The 16,603-nt window shown below is 43.9% G+C and overlaps 1 protein-coding gene across 2 annotated transcripts in view; it reads left to right on the top strand.

The window, feature by feature from the left end:
* Nucleotides 1-16,603, top strand: part of LOC149463510 (uncharacterized) — a 71,286-nt gene that overhangs the window by 29,860 nt on the left and 24,823 nt on the right. For both annotated transcript variants that reach the window (XM_089675053.1, XM_089675052.1), the window contains exons 6-10: nt 2,705-2,901; nt 3,449-3,527; nt 8,626-8,804; nt 10,414-11,118; nt 13,475-13,660. In XM_089675053.1, the coding sequence (XP_089531179.1) occupies nt 2,705-2,901; nt 3,449-3,527; nt 8,626-8,804; nt 10,414-11,118; nt 13,475-13,660 (1,346 nt within the window). The remainder of the gene's footprint in view (nt 1-2,704; nt 2,902-3,448; nt 3,528-8,625; nt 8,805-10,413; nt 11,119-13,474; nt 13,661-16,603) is intronic.

The following is a 16,603-nucleotide window of genomic DNA, read 5'->3' as shown; positions in this document are numbered from 1 at the left end:
TCCAAAAATGTAGATTTGTATTTTCAAAGACATACAGTATATTTGAAATGTATTTTAAAAAAATATGTTTCATATATTTTGTAATAAAAACTCATGTTAAAATATATTTTTCTTCCATATGGGTCTTTTCTCCCATACAGCACTGAGGAAGCATCTCCTGGCTGCTGCTCATGCTTACAAGGAGCCATTTGGAACTTTAATGTTTGATCCGTTCCTGGTGCCCACTTACAGTGACTTTGGTCACATTCAGCTATCCAACCCTCATCCATTACCAGCTATCCAGGTTTCATGAGTCCCCATGACCTTATCTCATACCAGGAGCCTATGCTGCAACACAGTTGCAACATGTCTAATTCAAGACATATAGGGAATAGCGATGCCCCCAATTTACACTTTGCTAGCCTCTTGAGCGCTGCTTGCAGTGTGCCTACTAATGTCTGCAGCCTAGAGTCATGTTGTCTTCTGGAGTCTATTCCATCCTTAGAGTTTTCTTTAGCTCCATCAGTTTTGACAACATCTTCTGCTGAGGTTTTTACAACAGCCATGTGCCATGAAGGCTGTTCCCGTCTGCTAGATCACCCAAAATCGGACATGATATTGAGGAAAATCATTATGTTGCTACATGTAGATGAAGCAGGTGAGCTGGAGAGTCATAAAAAATGTATGAACTAAAACTGGCTATGCATGTGTGTTTAAACAACAGATATCACTTAATTCCCCATCTAGGCTAAACCACATAAATTAACAAATCTGCAAGCACTTTGCTATCTGCTCGAGCGCTGCTTGCAGTGTGCCTACTGATGTCTGCAGCCTAGAGTCATGTTGTCCTTTGGAGTCTAATCCATCCTTAGAGTTCTCTTTAGCTCCATCAATTTTGACTACATCTTCTGCTGAGGTTTTTACAACAGTCAAGCAAGACTTTATGGACCAGCAACTCAGTTATTTGCTGACTTGCAGAGACTACAAGCGTTCTCCTGTGCACTCTTTCACAGATTCTTTATCTGATTTGCCAACGGTCTTAACATCTTCCAAGCCATTGGCTGCAGAAACTTTGTCTGGCCTTGAGTCACTCCAGTCCTTCATTGATGAGTTTACCCCTGAGGAGTCACAGTCTACTCCTAATACTCCCAAATCAAATGACACCTTCTCAGGTCTTATTGATGCAGCGTGCACAACTCTGTAACTAGAGGATCAGCCTGTTGCTTCTACCAGTGCTATTTCCAATATTGGGTCTTTAACATTTCTAAGGCCGTAAAGACTTAGAAGGCAGAATGGTTTCAAGGGCTTACCCCAACCTGTTCAGCATTTCCCAACCTGTTCAGCATTTCCATACCCAAAGAGGGCATCCACCCCATCTTAGATCTCAAACCCCTGAACATCTTCATTTCAACCCAGAATGCAACATTTAATATACCAAATCGGTTATTGCTTCATGTCACCACGGAGACTTTCTGGCTTCTCAGACATAAGGGATGCATACCTATATATCCAGGACCAGCATTGTTTCTAAGAACTACCAAGGGTCAGGTTTCTGCCTATTCTATCCTGTTTCAGAGCCCACTGGCCTCCCACTCCTCAATCTAGGCCTTTTTACAGGGGTTCTCTTATGTATTTCCCCGTTGATTTGTGGAATCTGAGCTTATTAGAGATATTTCTCTCCGTACTTTCAGCCACAAAGTGGTATTGAATGTAGTCATCATCTCTGCAAAGCAAGTGTCTTAACTGGCTGCAGGATTATCCTGCAAGGAACCCTTACTGGTTTTTCATAAGGACAAGGTGGTGTTTAGACCCTGGGCTTCCTTCTTTCCTAAGGTAGTTACTGACTTTCACCCCAACCAAGACATTGTACCTCTGTCTGGTACAAGTTCACCCAAAGGAAATTTACCTCTAATGTCTGGATGTGGTACGGGATGTGGGAATCTATCTCTCAGATACTTCTGCTTTGAGAAAGATGGCTTCACTTCAAAAAGTTGCTCCAGCTTTCTGTTCTACAATTTTTAGATGACTCAGGCAGACTATCATTCAAGTTTATGTTCTCAATGATCAGGTTGCACCCTCACCTGTTTGGACATACATTATTAGAACTGTGAGTGCTTCTGGAGCTCCTTGGCATCAGTCCACTGTTTGCTAGATTTTCAAAGCTGCCACCTGGTCTCTATTCACACATTATCTAAGTTCTGTCAGGTGGATGTTTCTGCCTCATCTGGTGCCAACTTCAGGAATAAGATCCTTAAGGTGGCTCTTTGAGTAGCAGGCAGTATCCAGGTCTCTGTTGTTTTCTTGGGCCTGTTAGCATTTGTTACTGTGTTGCCCACCCCTCATCGGGCTGCTTTGGATGTCCCAAAGGTTAAATGCTTTCTGTCCCTCAATGACCTAGAAAGAAAATGGGATGTATGTACCCAAAATTCTTTTCTTGGAGTCCTTTGAAAGCAGGTCCCACACTCCTGGGTTTATGATCATGCGTTCGATACTGCTTTACTGCAAAACCGAGGCATGCTGGTAGTAGAAGTAGTTATCCTGGGCTAATCTGCAATTTCTTTGTGTGGCAGTGTCCAGTCCTCCTGTAGACAGCAGAATAACCAACCCAGACTTCCTGTGTCCATCCAATATAAGGATTTTATGGTATGTACAACAAAAGCCTCTTTATGCTTGCCCTAGTCATATTCTGATTGATAAGCATGTGTTCATCCCTTGATAAGTCTAGGTCTCCGCACTGGACTCCATGATGTCTGAAGGAGATGCCGGAGGGAGTCGGAATGCCTGTTTTGCTCTCACTTGCCTAGCTACCAGCCAGGCTGGCCACCAGCACATCCTGAAGAGTGAATGTTTCCCTCACATTTTGGATACTCTCTGTCACCTCTTGCAGTCTGCAGAACAGGAGTCCTGCTGGTTTGCAGCTATGTACGTAGTAGAATTCCAGTTCTGGTTGGGGGATTCTGTGTTTGTGTTTAGTACTTCCAGGAACAAGGAAAAAATGCTGCCTACTAGGAGACAACAGATCTTTCAATGAATATAAATGTCAGAACTGTTTTCAACACAGACCATACCTTAGGCGCCTGGCTGTTTGAATAACAGATCATTTGCATTGGAAGGGATTTTGTGTGAGGCGTCAGATCTGGGTTTGCTAAGGTTTATTGCCTCTTCAGAGGAAAAACTTTCTCCTAGTAACATGAGGACATAAAGTGATAGAAAAAAAATTGTATGGAATTGGGCTTAAAATAGATAGGGGGTCACAGAGCACAGATGTGTGTGTGGGCCTTAAACCATACTGTGATCACTAGTCAAACACAAATAGAAAGTCCACCAATTTAAAGTATCAGTATGGGCAACAAGCAGCAACTTTTAATATCAGAAAAATTCAACTAAAAAACTTCCCAGTTCCCAGAAAATTGTGGGCACAGTATGCTGTTTTGTGAAAATTTGATCTTAAACTTTATCTTCTTTGTAGAACCATAAAGATGCTATCCAAGTATCCTCCTGGTGTAGTGCGACTCCGCCAACATCCATCTCTGGAGGCTGTTCTTAAAGTAAGTTATTGCTATGCTTTACAGCTAAGATTATGATTTTCTGAACTCTCTCCATCTGCAACAGTTGGATGTGTCCTGTGACACCTTATGCATTGCCTTGTGGGACGGGCACAGCTACGAACTAAACAAAATCTCATTACTGGGCACATAAGAATGAATTACTTCTCTGATCATAACTGTCAGTAAGCAGTATATTTCAAATTTGAAAGGAATATAAACCTAGGACCTTAGTGCTGCAATGCAAAAATTGTAACAGAACTCTGTGATGAGAGAAAATGACACTTAAAGAGTAATTCCACTTTTGTTGAAAAACAAAACAGTCACTACTGTGTGATCTACATTGATTGCACTGCAAGGATTTAACCACCTCCCGCCCACCATATAAGGAAATGACGGGTGCAAGGCGGTTCTCTAGTTCTGGGAGGACGTCATATGATGTTCTCCCACTCTAACCGCACGTGCGCGGCTCCGGGAGCGTGCAGCACGGCGATCAGTGGTACGCTGTGTCCCTCGGACACAGAGGATCATCGATCAACGGAAAGAGCTGAAGATGTCGGCTCGGTCATGTGATCAACTGTGTCCAATCACAGCTGACCGCATGTAAATAGGGAAATGCCGGTTATCGGCATTTCTCTCCTCACGAGCTGTCATGCTGACAACTCATGAGGAGAGAAGAGCTGGTAATCGGCATTCCTCAGAGGGAACATGTACACTGATCATCAAGGCACTGATGATCAGTGTGCCCTGATGATCAGTGTAGCCCCAGCAGTGCCACCTGTCAGTGTCCATCAATGCCAGCTGTCAGTGCTCATCAATGCCACCTGCCAGTGCCCATCAGTGCCTCTTCAATGTCTATCAGTGCCTACCAGTGCACATCAATGCCACATATCAGTGCCCATCTGACCTGTCAGTGCCAATCAGTGCCGCCTATAAGTGCATATCAATGCCGCCTATAAGTGCTGCCTAACAGTTCCAGTCAGTGCCACCTAAACGTACCAGTCAGTGCCACCTAACAGTGCCTGTCAGTGCCGCCTGTCAGTGCCAGTCAATGCGCCTATCAGTGCCACCTATCAGTGCCATATATGAGTGCTGCCTTTCAGTGCCCATCAGTGATGCCTGTCAATGCCCATCCGTACCACCTACCAGTGCCTCCTCATCAGTGCCCATCAGTGGCACCTATCAGTGTCCATCAGTGCAGCCTATCAGTGCCCATCACTGCAGCCTCATTACCGCACATCAGTGAAGGAGAAAAATCACTTATTTGCTAAATTTTACAACAAAAACTAAGAAAAAACTTTTTTTTTTTTAATTTTCAGTTGTTTTTGGTTTGTTTAGCAAAAAATAAAAACCCAGAGGTGACTAAATACCACCAAAATAAAGCTCTATCTGTCTCAAAAAAATGATAAAACATTTCATATCGGTACAGTGTTGCATGACCGCGCAATTGTCATTCAAAGTGCAACAGCGCTAAAAGCTGAAAATTTGCCTGGGCAGGAAGGGGGTATAAGTGCCCTGTAGGTAAGTGGTTAAACAAACTTTCCAGCAGATTCCTACTTGATTATTTTCTTAATAAAAAGTTGTATTCTCTACTATGTCCCTGGAAGTCTGGTTCCCGAATGGTAGTGTCCAGGGGCGGACTGACCATTTGGAAACTCTGGCACTGCCCGAGGGCCCGGGGTCAGTACGGGGCCCCATGAGATGCCCCTGGTACCTTTTTCATAGGTTTTTTTGAGTTTGGGCAAGGACACAAGGGCCCATGATCCCCTATTGCCCTGGGGCCCCATGAGTTGTCAGTCCGCCCCTGGTAGTGTCTGTGTTCATTCTAATCACTTGCCATCTTCTAATGAAGAAAGTTGCAGTGTCTGCATCCCTTTATAAGTACTTTACCCTTAGGAAGTATCTAACCAAAAAAAGAATATCTATTGCAGAGGATGGCTAACATGTCCCTTGCATATTAGTGTAGGGTTCTGGGAAAATCAGTGAAACAATCACAAAAGAAGGAAATGACATTTCTAGGGAAGTTCCGTATACCAACTGTGTACAGAATGCCTCCAGGTTTCCATATTTCTTTGAACGTTACAGAAAATTACAGCAGCTGCAGATTGAAAATGAAAGGTAAATTTTAATCACATTAAGCTACAATATGGCTTGTGTAGCAGTATGATATATTAAATTTATCTAAATTCACAGCGCTGTGCTATGTAATCCACCAATAACTCATAACTCAAACACCATAATAAACATTAAAGTGCCTAAGTTAGATAAAAGTACTCAGTGTCCAAATTATACAGTTTTATACGAAACTGTATAATTTGAACACTGAGCAGTTTTATATAATTTAGACACTTTAATGTTTATCATGATGTTTGAGTTATGATTTATTGGTGGATTACATAGCACAGCGCTGTGAGTTTAGACATATTTGGCTTTAGGGTTATAGAATTGTATAACCGCAGCAATCCAGTGTTAAAGGCACATAGCACTTTTTATAGTATATTAATTTTTTTAGATCCGAGTGCGGGTTTGAAGTGAATATATGCTATATTATTTTTTTTTTTTAATTGTTGTATATTTTTCCATGAAAGTGGAGTTACCCTTCTCTAGGCAGATATAAAACACAAAAATGAATCATTAATTGATCAATAAATGTATGTTTTTAAAACAAAAGCACTGCATGTAGGTACCTGAATTTGACCTGTTATCAGCTGTGTACAGTCATTGTACAGCAGGGCTAAAAAATTAGATGAAGAAGCAGTATAAGGAGCTGACTAGAAGCATTCGGATTGAAGTGGAAAGCAGAGTGACAGAGAGATAAGCTAATCACTGCGCTGCTTCTTTTTCACTATCCAATCACAGGCTGCGGTGGGTCCAGGATGACCTGAGCTCAAAGGGAGTGGGTTAAATGATTTTGGCCGTCAGGCTGAGGACATCCAGTCACAAAAAAAATACTGTGGTTGAAACCTCTGGATTTAAGCTACATGTGGCAGACAAAGCTGGTTTTATTTTACCTTGTAATGGACTATTCTTTTTTTTGCATTGTTTTTTTTGGTTGGAGTTCCGATTTATAGTATTTTTGCTTTGGATATAGTGAGGAAGAGAACGCTGCCAAGTTTTTACTGTTACAGGCATTAAACAAAAATCTGAGAGACACTGCAATACAAATGCTGGCAGGGGTTCTAGTATTCCCCTATTCTACTTTAAATACAATATGTACATATATACAGTAATTATCTCTGTTGCTCTAAGAAATTTTCCCTCATTCCTGTCAAGTGAAACCATTGCACTGTGACAGTAAAGGGGGAATAAATCTCTATATCAGAACCCCAGATGACAGTAAAATTTGACAGGGGTTCCTATTCTTTTTATCTCTATCCAAAGCTAAAAAAAAAAGTTTTGTTTGGACATTCACTTTAATTTGTAATTAACTGGGTAGATTCTAGTATGTTACTGAAAGATATATATATATATATATATGATATCAGTTTGTTTTTAAAAACATTGTGTACCCTGCCGTCCACACATCTCATGGACATATCACTAAATATTTTGCTCTGTAGAGATGACAAACCTTTCTTCAAGCTATTATTGCCATTAATCAAAACATGAAAGGTTGCAGATGGTTGAACTAGAAATATTCGCCATCCATGAGATCACCATTTGTGTCTCGGTTAGTCAACCAACAATGACTGGAAATATATCATCCCAGACCAATATATTTTGTGTAATCTTTTGTCTAGTAGAGTCACTATAGTAAGAGCAGTAAAATGGCCCACTGCCCACCCCTTACCCCCCTAGTGTCTACGGTCACCATGGAAAGGTGTCCCATAAATATTTTACTGGCAATTCTGCTGTCACTGGGGATTCTGAGTAGGGCTACATTGTGAGTAATGGAGGACCTGTCACCATGGATATGGTTGCTATGGTTGCTTGAAAAGGCAGCGACTGCGAACTGGACATCGAAGATAAGTTCAAGTAACTGGCGGTCTGACAGATATCAAAAAGTGTTTTATGGGAAAGGCAAAACAAAATAAAATTGTGAAATACCCACAATACTGCTGCTTCGGCTCTAGATCATATGATCAGGAAGCAGTCATTTTATTCATGGCAAGTAAAATCTATTTTCTTTTTTCTTTTAACAGTGCGATTAGTTAATATGCTGACATAAACTCTGGGTTCACATCAAATTCCTGCCATCTTCCAGTGAACAAAAATGGGCAGCACAGTGGCTAAATGGTTAGCACTTCTGCCTGGCAGTACTAGGGTCATTGGTTCGAATCCCAACCATGGACCACCTGCCTGGAGTTTACATGTTCTCCCTGTGCCTACGTGGGCACAGGGAACTCCAGTTTCCTCCCACACTTCAAAGACATGCTGGTAGGTTAATTGGATCCTGTCTAAACTGGCCCTAGTATGTGTATGTATGAATGTGAGTTAGGGACCTTACATTGTATGCCCCTTGAGGGTTAGGGACTGATATGTATAATATATAAAGTATGTAAATTGACAGCGTAATAAAAGTACCTGAAATAAAAAAATAAATGAGGAAATGTTTTTACCCACGGCTGTTATATGAGTCCCTTTCCAGTCACAAACTTTGACTGGCAAGCTCACCATGAGTTCCCATTCAAACACAAGTAAGTCAGTCAAAGAGGACTGAAGAGACAACATAGTTACATAGTTATTAACCAGCCAGTCATCAGTCAGGGAATCATCACATGGACCATATTGGAGATCTGTGGTGTGCTGGCGAATATGTATGTTTGCTTAGGGAATAGAATACATCGCCTAGTGGTGCTTCTGGTGATACCCGAGTTCCCAGTCTGTCATAGGTGAGTGAGACTGACCACTGCATAACCAGAGAAAACTTCAATTTGCTCAGAAGACTGTCAGGAATGGATTCCCCAATATATATTAACTTATAGACTTAAATACTTGCTACATGGGAAAATTAGCAGGTAATGGCTATTGTACAACTTTAAAATAAAGTGATATGTGTTGTTTGTAGCAGCTATTTTATGGTAATTTGCTTAGTGCTTGTAGCGTTTACCTGTTGTTATATGCACTATACATCTGTTCAGCATTAACATTTGTGCATCAGAATGTTGCAGCATCACGCACAGCTGGAACAGAGTTGTTGGAAGAAGTAGAAATGACGATACAGAACCTCCAGCGCCTCCCCCGGCCTGCTCCTCCTATAGCAAAGATCCTGGAGTCTGGCTCAGTAATGGTGGGTTGGCAGGACTATATTCCCCGCAGTGGCCTTCCCCTCACTTATAGGTGAGCAATTGTTTCCAAATATGTTTCTTCATCATTGTGATGTCTAGTAAAGCTGTACAATGGATAGACAATATGCCATGAATCCATCAAACTAGTTAAGGCAGTATGGAACACTATGCAGCAATTTGCACTTAATTCACCTTTCCTTTCCTTCCTTCTTACTCCTTTTCTATTCCCTCTTACTTCCCTCCTTTCCTTTTTTTCCCTGTTCCTTTTCCTACCCCATACCCTTGTCCTTTTCCCTTTCCTTTCTCCTTTCCTTTCTCCTTTCCTTACTCCTTTCCTTTCTCCTTTCTTTTCTCCTTTCCTTTCTCCTTTCCTTTTGCTTTCCCTTCTGTTTTCCTTTCCTTTCTGTTTTCCTTTTGCTTTCCTTTCTGTTTCCCTTTCGCTTTCCTTTCTCTCTTCTTCTCCCTTTCCTTTGTATTTTCCTCTCCCTTTCCTTTGTCTTTCCTTTCTCTTTTCCTTTCCCTTTCCTTTCTCCTTTCATTTCCTTTCTCTTTTCCGTGCCTTTCTCTTCCTTTTCCTTTCCTTTCCTTTCTCTTTTTCTTCCCTTTCCTTTCTCTTTTCCTTTCCCTTTTCCTTTTGCTTCCCTTTCTGTTTTCCTTTTGCTTTCTTTACTCTTTTTCTCTCCCTTTCTTTTCTGTTTTCCTTTTGCTTTCTTTACTCTTTTTCTCTCCCTTTCTTTTCTCTTTTCCTTTCCCCTTCCTTTCTCTTTTCCTCTCCCTTTCCTCTCTTTTTCCTCTCCCTTTCCTTTCTCTTTTACTTTCCTTTCTCTTTCTTTTTTTCTGTCCTTTCTCTTTCCTTTTCTTTCCTTTCTCTTTTCCTTTCATTTCCTTTCTCTTTTCCTTTTTCCTTTCCTCTTTTCCATTCTCCTTTTATTTCCTTTCTCTTTTCCATCCCTTTTCTTTTTCCTTTCCTTTCTCTTTTTCTTCCCTTTCTCTTTTTTTTCTCCTCTCCTTTCCTTTCCCTTTTCCTTCCCGTTTTCTTTTTCTTCCCTTTCTCATTTCCTTTCCTTTCTCTTTTTTTCCTTTCCTTTCTCTTTTTCTTCCCTTTCTCTTTTTCTTCCTTTCTCTTTTTCTTTTCCTTTCTCTTTTTTCTATTCCTTTCTCTTTTTCTTTTCCTTTCTCTTTTTCTTCCCTTTCTCTTTTTCTTTTCCTTTCTCTTTTTCTTTTCCTTTCACTTTTTCTTCCCTTTCTCTTTTTCTTTTCCTTTCACTTTTTCTTCCCTTTTTCTTTTCCTTTCTCTTTTTCTTTTCCTCTTTTTCTTTTCCTTTCTCTTTTTCTTTTCCTTTCTCTTTTCCTTTCTCTTTTTCTTTTCCTTTCTCTTTTCCTTTCTCTTTTTCTTTTCCTTTCTCTTTTTCTTTTCCTTTCTCTTTTTCTTTTCCTTTCTCTTTTCCTTCCCTTTCTCTTTTCCTTCCCTTTCCATTTCTTTTCTCTTTAATCTGTTCTCCCCTTGCTTCTTTTTTTTCACTTTCCTTTATTTTTTTAATATAGTAACAGTCATTTGTTCTCACTACAGTTTTCTCTTTAATCTGTTCTTCTCTTGCTTCTTTTTTTTCACTTTCCCTTGTTTTTTTTAATATAGTAACAGTCATTTGCTCTCTCTACAGTCTCTTTGATGGTGAAAAACTTCTCTACCAAGGACCTTCCTTCTCCTATGTTATCCCACACTGCAAACCTGGACAGCACCGTCTTAAAGTAATCATGGAAACAGAAGGGGATCGTAGCCCAGACAGTGCAATCACTACTGTGACGGTGGTGAAGCCAATACCTGGTTGCCCAACAGGATTTCAAGCTGTAGGTCACACAACCACCAAGGTGAAGCTAAGCTGGAACCCACCACTAGACTCCAGAACATACATTAAATATTATGCAGTGTATCGAGACGACATCCTGGTGGAAACCACAACTGACCACACCTGTATTGTGACAGGTCTGTCTCCTTCCACTAGTTATACATTCAGTGTTTGCTCCTGCAATTCCAGAGACAACAGCCCAAAGGCCTTATTGGTAACAAGGACGTTGGACAGAGGAAATCATGCTCCAGATAGACTGACAGTGTATGTTATAGGTCGGAGTGAACTGTTTATCACATGGGAGGTCCCCAAAGATCCTATTGGTAGATTTTTCAATTATGAACTCAGCATGAATGGGAAGTCAGTGTACCTTGGTACAGAGCGCTCCTATGCAGCACGTCGCCTTACCCCCAACACTGAATACACCTGCATCGTCTGTGCCATCACCAGTGAAGGTCGCTATGACAGCCGTCCTGTCACCAAGCGCACTGCCAAGGATGAGTACAGCAATCTGAACAAGTATGGATCTATTTTTTGTGCAGTCTCTGTCCATTTACAGCTATTTACTATGACACATAGATCTTGGTTGATGTGTGTGCTGGGACCATTCCTTTTTCTGCAAAACAAAGGGTACAATCCCTTCATCGTGCAAAATTAATACATCATTCTAGTGCAGCAGAAAAGTAATTGGGGGGGGGGATTTTCTGAGAGTTACCAGGATGTTTTCCATGCTTTTCCAACAGACATTCCGTGCATATGATCATTGTAAATCTCCCCAACTGAGCAGTTGCAGATGTATTCATGGTGAAAATATTCTGCATTCAATATTAAGTACTTCTATGGCCCATAGAAGTAGATTGATTCCATAAATTGCAAATATCATGGTGTATATAAAGTGGATTTGCTCAGTTCTAAACTAAGACTCTAACTTTAATTCCATTTCAACAATCTTAGTGCTTCTACTGCTGCAAAATTCTAATTTAAAGCTGCCAATTTTTATAGTTATCAAAAGGCTGCAAAATGCAATAACCCACAGCAACCACTCAGACCAACCTTTAGTGAACTATTTCTGTAAACTCAAATCCAATTGATTGCTCTGGGTTACTGATAATCATTACAGCCTCTTCCATTGCTTTATTGTATAAGTCTGTGCGTTGTTCTTTTGATAGTATTGGTAATCTCTAATAAGGAGATAATCCCCCAGCATCCACTTTGAGTGTAAATCTCTAGAAAGCATGAGCAGATTAGCCAATGTTGATCACAACAGCTGATCTCTGTAGCGATGCAGAGGCTTAGATTGCTAATAATCTAGAAGAGAAGATCTGCAGAGTGTGAGTTCAAACATCAGGGAAAGGTCAGAAGACCTGCATTTACATATCTTTTGGTGGCTTTTGTGCTCTATACATGACTGGGGGACCATAGAGATCAGATACGTCTTAATCTGTCAGATCACTTTGTCTCCTGAGAATATTTGCTCAGGGCTTTCAGGGAATGGATGAGAAGACTGTCATCTAATGTGCATGGATACAAATAAGGTGACCATTTTGACAGATATCTCCCTGAGAATGTCAGGTAAGGAGCTATCTGCCATTCTTGTAACAGAAACAGTGTAATAATCGACAGCATGGATTAAACACACAGGCAGTACTTGCCAGTTTGTGGCATTTATGGGCAACATTAAAGTTGCATTGTAAATCTGTCAATATGGAAAGGCAGTCAATAAAATCAGGAAACCCCACTGTGCCCCACTGCCCTAGAGTAGGTTGGTGGTATAACATTAAATATGATATGTTTGTGGCTCCATTAGGAATCTTCTAGCAATTAGTGTCTGCTAAGAGTACTGGAGGGCGACACAGTGGCTTAGTGGTTAGCACATCTGCTGTGCAGTAAATGGGTCATGGGTTCCATTCCCAACCATGGCACCTCCTGCATGGAGTTTGCATGTTCTTCCTGTGCTTGCGTGGGTTTCCTCCGGGTAATCCAGTTTCCTCCCACACTCCAAAGACATGCTGGTAGGTTAATTGGCTCCTGTCTAAATTGTCCTAGTTTAATCCTTGGCATGCGGGATCTCCTGCATGGTAGGGGTTGGGAAAAGACCTGGAAACCTACCCTGTAAAATAATTGCTAAGAGAATTCATGGGAAAAAAGTCGCTTACAAGTGACGGTCCATGCAATCGCCAAGGGTTGGATACGACTGAATGGATAGATAGATAGATAGATAGATAGATAGATAGATAGATAGATAGATAGAAGAGTACTGGAACCATTCTCCACCTCATTACACATTAATGGCAGGAGGTGGACCAACTTAGGAGAACTGCAAATGGTAGACAGTACAGACAGTTACTCATTAATAAATTGCTTGCCAACTCCTTAGGCTACATGCATGGTACACTGGAATTGCCATAGACTTTAAATCTACTGGCAGCAGCTAAATGCATCAAAAACCCACATGTAGTGCTTGGACGTTTATTCATTTCATTGGCCAGACTACTTGACATTAAAATGAATAAATGCCCAACTACTAAATGTGGCTAGCACTTAGGCACATTTACACACGGTTTTGCATCTTTTGGCCAAAACATTCCTCTCCTGAATGCGATTCTTCTGCATTCAGTAGAGGGACATTTAACTGCCCCTAAACTCTGCTGAACCTAAACTCCAGTAAAAGCCTATGAGTGCATGGACACATAGGCTTTTATTGAGTTCAGAGGCTTTGCCAAAAAAAGCCAAAAGCTCTGAAACTCATGTTTTGGAGCAGCAATGTACCTGAGGCCTTACAAGTCTTTTTGGACATCACAGGTTATCACAACTGATTTCATATCTATACAGGTGACTTTATGTGCTGCTATGACCATCATCCTATTATTTATAGAAACCAGATTGGGAGCAACCGACATACTAGCAATTCACCTACCCCAGAGGGAACTGATCGAAGTGAGAGACAGCCCCGTGGTGATGGTATAAGGAGGAGCTCTCTCACTAAGAACCAGAGTGTCCGGCTAGTTCGACAGACCAGCAAGTCAAAAGGAGATGGTAAAGTCCCCATGACTAGATCCCGGTATGTAAAGCCACAACTCAATATTAATATTTACCAAAAGTTTTATTTAAAGGGTCCGTCCACCTAAAACACCTGCAGAGTTTGGTAGATGCTGGAGAGTGAAACCACCTAATAGTTGATTTTATGTCTCAGGAGCTTTGTTGGTGAGGTCTCTATGCTGACTTCCTTACTCTGCACACTTGCTATGGCCATTATGAGGGGCTCCCACTGTCACTGCTGGATGTTCTATTACATGAAATCCAACCAATTCCTCCATCCACACTATACAGTGGTGATGGATGAATCTCCTACTGTGGCTAGTTAAAATACCAGTGCTTGTATATGATTGGATGTCGCTTCTGTTCAGCCAACAATTTTCCACCTAGCTTTTTAGATTTTCGGGGGTCGGATTTTGAGGACGGATGAGATAGGGTTTTTTTTAGGGTGGGGGGAGTGGGGCGGGGGTGGTGAGGTCGGGGGCGGATGTTGAGGTCGGCTGAGATAGGTTTTGTTTTTGGGGTGGAGGGAGTGGGGAGGGGGTGTGAAGGTCGGGGGCACGGGTTTCGAAGTCGGCTGAGATAGGGTTTTTTTTTTTGGAGTGGGGGGCGGGGGTGGTGAGGTCAGGGGGGGCGGATTTTGAGGTCGGCTGAGATAGGCGTTGTTTTGGGGTGGGGGGAGTGGGGCGGGGGTGGTGAGGTCGGCTGAGATTGGGTTTTTTTTGGGGTGGGCGGAGTGGGGCGGGAGTGGTGAGGAAAAAAACCCCTATCTCAGCTGACCTCAAAATCCGACCTCAGCACTCCCACCCCACTCCCCCCACCCCAAAAAAAACAAAAAACCTATCTCAGCCGACCTCGAAACCCACCCCCTGACCTCACCACCCCCACCCCACAAAAAAAAACTATCTCAGCCGACCTCAAAATCCGCCCCCCTCCGACCTCACCACCCCCTGCCCCACTCCCCCCACCCCAAAAAAACCCCTTTCTCAGTCGATCTCAAAATCCGCCCCCCCCAACACCAAAACCCCCGCCCCACTCCCCCCACCCCAAAAAAACCCTATCTCAGCCGACATCAAAATCCGCCCTCCCAACCTCACCACCCCTGCCCCACTCCCCCCACCCCAAAAAAAAAAACTTTCAGCCAACCTCGAGACCCGCCCCCCAGACCTCACCTCCCTCGCCCCACTCCCCCACCCCAAAACAAACACGATCTCAGCCGACCTCGAAATCTGCCCCCCCCCGACCTTACCACCCCTGCCCCACTGCCCCCACCCCAAAAAAACCCCTATCTAAGCCTACCTCAAAATCCTCCCTCCCCAACCTCACCACCCCCCGGGCCACTCCCCCCACCCCAAAAAAACCCTATCTCAGCCGACCTCGAAATCCACCCCCCAAACTCACCATCCCTTCCCTACTCCCCCCCAACCCAAAAAAAAAAAAACTATCTCAGCCGACCTCGAGACCCGCGGGGGGGCGGGTCTCGAGGTCGGCTGAGATAGTGTTTTTTTTTTTTTTTGTTTTTTTTTTGGGGTGGGGGGAGTAGGGAGGGGATGGTGCCCTCCTCCGCCCCACTCCCCCCACCCCAAAAAAATCCCTATCCCAGCCGACCTCAAAATCGCCCCCCCTCCCCCAACCTCACCACCCACCCCAAAAAAAAAAACCTATCTCAGCTGACCTCAAAATCCCCCCCCCTCTACCTCACCACCCCCTCCCCAGTCCACCCACCACAAAAAAACCCCTATCTCAGCCGACCTCAACATCCGCCCCCCCCCCCCCGACCTCACCACCCCCATCCCAAAAGAAAAACTATCTCAGCCGACCACAAAACCTGCCCCCCCCCCCGACCTCACCACCCACACCCCCCAAAAAAAAAAAAAACTATCTCAGCCAACCTCGAGACCCGCCCCCCAGACCTCACCTCCCTCGCCCCACTCCCCCCACCCCAAAACAAACCCGATCTCAGCCGACCTCAAAATCCACCCCCCAAACTCATCATCCCCTCCCTACTCCCCCCACCCCAAAAAAAACTATATCTCAGCCGACCTCGAGACCCGCCCCCCCAACCTCACCTCCCCCGCCCCAGTCCCCCCACCCCAAAACAAACCCTATCTCAGCCGACCTCGAAATCTGCCCCCCCGACCTTACCACCCCTGCCCCACTCCCCCCACCCCAAAAAAGACTATATCTCAGCCGACCTCAAAATCCGCACCCCTAATAAAACCCTATCTCAGCAGACCTCGAAATCTGCACCCCCCTGACCTCACCACCCCGCACCATTCCCCCTGCCCCAAAAAAAACCCATATCTCAGCCGACCTCGAGCTCCGCTCCCCCGACCTCACCAGCCCCGCCCCACTACCCCACCCCAAAAATACCCCTATCTAAGCCAACCTCGAAATCCATGCCCCCGACCTCACCACCCCAGCCCCACTCCATCCACCCCAAAAAAAACCCTATCCCAACCAACCTCAAAATCGCCCCCCCCCCCCCGACCTCACCGCCCCACTCCTCCCACCCCAAAAAAAGAACCTATCTCAGCTGACCTCAAAATCCTCCCTCCCCAACCTCACCACCCCCGCGCCACTCCCCCTACCCCAAAAAAACCCTATCTCAGCCGACCTCGAAATCCACCCCCCAAACTCACCATCCCCTCCCTACTCCCCCCCCCCCCAAAGAAAAAACTATCTCAGCCGACCTCGAGACCCACCCCCCAAACCTCACCTCCCCCACCCCAAAACAAACCCTATCTCAGCCGACCTCGAAATCTTCCCACCCGACCTTACCACCCCCGCCCCACTCCCCCCACCCTAAAAAAAAACTATCTCAGCTGACCTCAAAATCCGCACCCCTAATAAAACCCTATCTCAGCAGACCTCGAAATCTGCCCCCCCCCCTGACCTCACCACCCCGCACCATTCCCCCCGCCCCCAAAAGAACCCCTATCTCAGCCGACCTCGAACTCCGCTCCCC

Source organism: Staurois parvus, unplaced genomic scaffold (assembly GCF_062004578.1).
Source record: "Staurois parvus isolate SC_StPar_1 unplaced genomic scaffold, SC_StPar_1.0 ptg000154l, whole genome shotgun sequence".
NCBI classification, from domain to species: domain Eukaryota; kingdom Metazoa; phylum Chordata; class Amphibia; order Anura; family Ranidae; genus Staurois; species Staurois parvus.
This window is presented reverse-complemented; position numbering and strand designations above follow the sequence as displayed.